The sequence below is a fragment of the Sphaerodactylus townsendi genome, unplaced genomic scaffold (assembly GCF_021028975.2).
Source record: "Sphaerodactylus townsendi isolate TG3544 unplaced genomic scaffold, MPM_Stown_v2.3 scaffold_436, whole genome shotgun sequence".
Classification (NCBI taxonomy): domain Eukaryota; kingdom Metazoa; phylum Chordata; class Lepidosauria; order Squamata; family Sphaerodactylidae; genus Sphaerodactylus; species Sphaerodactylus townsendi.
The window spans coordinates 1-4690 of NW_025950623.1; the positions used below are offsets into that span (position 1 = coordinate 1).

At 52.6% G+C, this 4690-nt stretch overlaps 1 protein-coding gene across 1 annotated transcript; it reads right to left on the reverse strand.

Annotated features, from left to right (window-relative positions):
• Positions 1-172: 172 nt before the first annotated feature.
• Positions 173-2640, reverse strand: LOC125425422. Its single transcript, XM_048483029.1, has 3 exons — positions 2022-2640; positions 629-736; positions 173-432 (listed from the first exon to the last, which is right to left on the reverse strand). The coding sequence occupies exons 1-3, from the start codon at positions 2359-2361 to the stop codon at positions 278-280; spliced, it is 603 nt and encodes a 200-aa protein (XP_048338986.1). The 5' UTR covers positions 2362-2640; the 3' UTR covers positions 173-277.
• Positions 2641-4690: the final 2050 nt, after the last annotated feature.

The window sequence follows — 4690 nt, forward strand, 5'->3', positions numbered from 1 at the left end:
CCCCCCCCTGCTTTTGCATAGGCTAGTGATGTGCGTTTAAGCATCAGAGTTTAATTTGTTTTATGTTTTATAAAACGTTATACATGCCTGTCCTCTCAGGTTGGTTGCCAGGAGAGGAAGGTCATGGAAAGCAGACAATCCTCTGCTTTGCAGAGATGTAACCAGCAAGCGATAATAAACCATATGCACAAGCATTTGTGAAAATTGCAATTGCCTTTATTGTGTGATTTAAGCAATGCATTTACAGCTAAGACAACTGAGGGCCGCGGGAGATGGGTTAGGGAAGTTTGGTGCTTGTTTCGCTGGATGCCGCGCCATGTGGTTTGCCTGCCTTCTCTGCAGCCCTCCGCTTTGCCAGGAGCCTCCTGGCGGCCCCCTTCCTCCTGTTCATCCACTTCTCAACCACAGCCAGCCTGCGCTCCAGATCCCTGTCTGAAGAGTGTGGAAGATATAACACAGTGAAAAATTTAGATGATGCAAGGCGCGGGGTCTGGTTCCTGCTGCTTGTGTCCCCCCCCCCCCTCCGAGCCCTTCCGTACCCCCAGCCCTCCCCCCCCCTGCAGAAAATTCTGCTGCCGCAACCCGCTTAAAACACCCCCCCCCCCCCGGCCCAGTTTTCCATGCTCACAGTTGGCATCCAGCGATGGCTCTGTCTGAGTGCCAACTGCACGTGTCGTGGTTTCTGTTGCAGAGCGCCCTGCCGTGGTTAGAGCCCCCTCTGTGTCCCTAGACATTCCTTGCAAACATGGAGAGATTGCAGAGCCAGTTAGCATTTGAAGATGCATGACACAACTCTCAGTAACATGGGCAACGTTGGCATCCAGCGGCAACACCCTTCCCAAAGAACATGGCACTCTGGGTAGGCTTACCCTCATCTTCACTGCACTGCACCTGGGTGGCCCCCTCGCTCCTCTCCTCCTTGGTTTTGGTGGTGGGCGAAGCTGCTCCTGAAGGGAATAGGGGGATGCATGGCTTTAAGCTCCAGATAGCCACATACATCTAATTTTTAAAATTGCGCTCTCTCCCACATTCAACAGAGCCCCTGCTGTCATTGAACAGGAGGCCAGCATGTGGGGCTCCCATCAGACAAGGGTAGGCGTGGCAAACTGAATGCAAGTTCCCCTATGTCTTAACTTTCTCAAGTTTGTAGTTCTTAAAGTTTGCCTTAGACTCCACACATCAAGTTTCTCAAGGTGGGGCCGGGAATATGGTGCGCTCTTCAAAGCGTCCGCTGTTGGTTAAAGAGTGTAACCTTTCTGCACGTTGATGGGTAAACTTTGCGGCAATGCAAGCAACGGGAGAGGCAGAGTGGCCTGAAACACTCACGTCACAATGCGCTCCCACCATGATTTAAATGCGCTTTGCAGCTAGACCATAAGGCCAGACTGAGAGCATGCATGTGCGGGAGGGGAGATAAACGGTGCTCACATGCCCGCTTTAATTTGCATGACTAGGGAAGTGGTAAGGGAAGAGGAGAAAGAGTGTGCCCTCCGGCCCCCTTCCTCTACTGCAGCATGCTCAAAGGGCATCACATTCCCCTCTCACTTGCCCACCCTCAGAAGACTGCACTTGGCGTGGTTGGATCAGACACAGCCTTTAAATGCTAGGGCTGGCCAAAGTAAACACAGCAATTACATTTGGGCTTGTTCATGAGAACCTGAATTGACAAGGTAAGGTTTCACATCACCAGCCGCACGCGTTGGGGGGGGGGTATGCACCACGGCCAGGGAGTGGTCTGGCTCTGGCTGTTAACCTCAAAATCCACCGCTGCACAGTGCTCATTGCTACCTGCAATTTGCTCATTCACACAGTCACACCTCTAATCGTTGTGCTCAAGCAGACCCATTGCCGCAGAGTGCTCTGTAACACTAAAGTAGAAGTCACACTCCTTCAAGCTAAACTCACAATCTCACTGATTGGTTGGTTCTCAGTGGTGCTCAGATTAAAGCTAGCAGGTGCATTTGAAACCAGAAACTGGTTTGTCACTGCAAGAGCATGCTGTGGAAAATTACCAAACTCACCCCCCTTCATTTCCGATGTCTGCTCGGGACCACCAGCCTTCAGCCAAGCCTCGCGCATGAGGGAGTAGTGCTTTGGCCTCCCAGCGACGCTTGGTTCTCCACCGCAGGCCGCTCTCAGCTTTAAGTACTCTTTTTTGAGCGCTTTCCACTTGTTTTGAATCTGAGTAGGGCTCCTGTTGTGTCCCCTCCTTGCCATGGCCTTGCTGAGGCCGGAGTATATTTTCCTGTTGGGAGCCTTCCCGCTACCCACCAGGTTCGGCGCCACCCCCCTGCTGATCACAGACAGTATCATCGCCTCCACCTCCTCTTCCGACCAGTTCACACCCCGAGAGGACGACATATCGACCCTTAAGTGCTCACTGTTACTGAGGGTGATAGAATTGCGAGAGGGGGATGGGCCAACGAGCCCGCACAGGCGCCTTGGAAGGGCAGCCTAGTGAGCTAACGGGAAAACGACGTGACGTTGCATGTTTAACCCCGGAACTTCCTGTCCCTCATGCCTCCAGCGCACAGGCTGTAAAACTGCTGTTAGAGTGCTCCCAGCAAACAAGCATCCATGCGTTACGCAACAGGAGTCCTGGCAGTGTCCTATGAACTTCCAGTGCACAGTCCTCACTTAAGGCCTCACTGTTCCCACACATACCTCATAATAATACAATTTTTCGCCCGCGTTTATAGGTCGGGGCTGTCATGACCCCATCTTGGAGCTTGCCCAGGGACCATTGAATTCCAGGAGTGATTCCCCCCCCCCCCCCGTACAAACCACCGCATCTTTTTTTCACGCCTCCCAAAGGTAGCACCGTGCACCCACTAATCAACTCATGAGACAATTCCTTTAGCAATTGAAAGGTGGTTCACCTGGATGCTGTCTCCAAGTGTGAGTGGAGAGGGGGGGAGATGTGTGGTAGAATTGAGAGACCGCAGGCGTGTAGGTTTGGTTTATCAGTGGAAAAACTTTATTACGGAGAAAATAAAAAAAAAATTTTTGCACGATAGCACACACACCAATGGTACAAAAGACATGAGCGGAGGAGACTACTGCTGCACAGAGCGGTTGCGGTAGAGGTAGGTGGCCAGGGCATTCCTCACAGCCTTCCCCCTTGCCAGATGCTGATCCTCAGAGTAGGACCCCCTCACCCTGAGGTCGAATTATATGATGGGCTGCTGCTCTTCCATCCTGAGTTAGCAGGGGGCCAGTCAGCCATTCACTCTCCGGAGGAGTCCTGATTTTCAACTTCGCATAGGTTGTGTAGAACAACACAAGTGGCAACCAGGGGAGTTAACCCTCTCCACCCTTATGGGCAACTTGTGCCACAGGCACTTCCACACCTCCCCTTTATTAGCCCAAAGCCACGCTCCACAACACATCTGGCCCTGCTCATTCTTCTGTTGTACAGGCGCTCTATAAGCGTTCCGTAGATGAAGGTATGGCTTTACAAGCCACCTCCGCATGGGGAATGCGCCATCCATGCACAAAATCAGCGGTGGGACAGCCCGCGCCCGTGAATGGACAATACAGGGGTTAACTGGGAAGAAGGCACCCCCCTGTCCATGGCCCGCAGTGATTGATGGCAGCCCCTGAAAGTAATGCGCGTCGTGGCTTCTACCGGGGTGACCAATGTCCACCTCAAAGAAGCGTCGACTGTCATCGCCATGACAGCCATAAGAACAGTAAAGGCCAATTTTCCTGTTCTTTTGGTCCGCATTTCAGAACAGGTTCCAGAGATCTGTATGTGGCACCCATCAATTGCTCCGGCCCTTTACTGTAGAAGCCTATGTTGTTGGCAAATCAGCGCATAACTACCAGGAGGTTGTTTGGGAAAAACAGACGGTTAATTGTCGCTTAGGCCATTGCTCTGTGTCTCTGAACAGCGGCGGGGGGTGAGGCACATGGAAGTCGCGCTATGGGGCGATTCACGCAGGCATGCCCCTTGCCATGGGCGCTACTCTCCTCATCAGAGATCCTGCTCTGGATTTTTATTGTTTCCTCTCTTCTCTATTTTTAATACAGAAAAGGCGGGAGGGCCGATTGGCTGAATGGCCCCTCCCTGGATCCATCTAGACCCGTCCTGGTACCTTAGCACTGCCAGGACAGGCCCCAATTTGGTTAAAGATGCTGCCGCGCAAATTCACCCATAAACCTGCCTGGGTTGTAGTTTGCCCAGTCACCCACCAACGGCTGTATCAATACAGTGTGCAATGCCAGGCGCTTAGCGGCAACCGCCCCTTATAGGAGTGGTGTCGGTGGAAGCCATTTACCCAAGATACTCAAATCGAGAAAACAAATTAAATAGCGCCATATCTGCCTCCAACCCCTCGCGATCCACCGGTGGGGATATCTGCCCCTGGGTGGAACCTTCCCCTGGCCTTCCTCCCAAAAACTGGCCCCAGAATGTTTCAACATTTTTGCCCTCTCTCTGACCTGAGCGCGCCCACAGCTCCCTTTTTCTTCCAAAATTAGATATGCATACCCACAATTCCTGCAAGACCGGTCCGCTCTGGGTTCGGAGCGAGCGCAAAGGCGCTTTATCCCGATGTAAGCGTTGTTGAAGCCTCACCCACACCCACGCGGGGAAGTCGCCTCCCCCCGTCCATTTCCGGGAATAAAATAAAGAAAGCGGGAACATGTGTCCCCCACTGCCTTTTGGACTCTCTGTGTAATCAAACCT

Excerpts from the sequence above, each read along its gene's own strand:
- LOC125425422 (XM_048483029.1), bottom strand. The coding sequence starts at position 2,361 with ATGTCGTCCTCTCGGGGTGTGAACTGGTCGGAAGAGGAGGTGGAGGCG. Across the intron at positions 737-2,021 it reads GACATCGGAAATGAAGGGGG|GAATGTCTAGGGACACAGAG; the intron begins GTGAGTTTGGTA and ends CATGTTTGCAAG. Across the intron at positions 433-628 it reads GCCATCGCTGGATGCCAACT|ACAGGGATCTGGAGCGCAGG; the intron begins GTGAGCATGGAA and ends CACACTCTTCAG.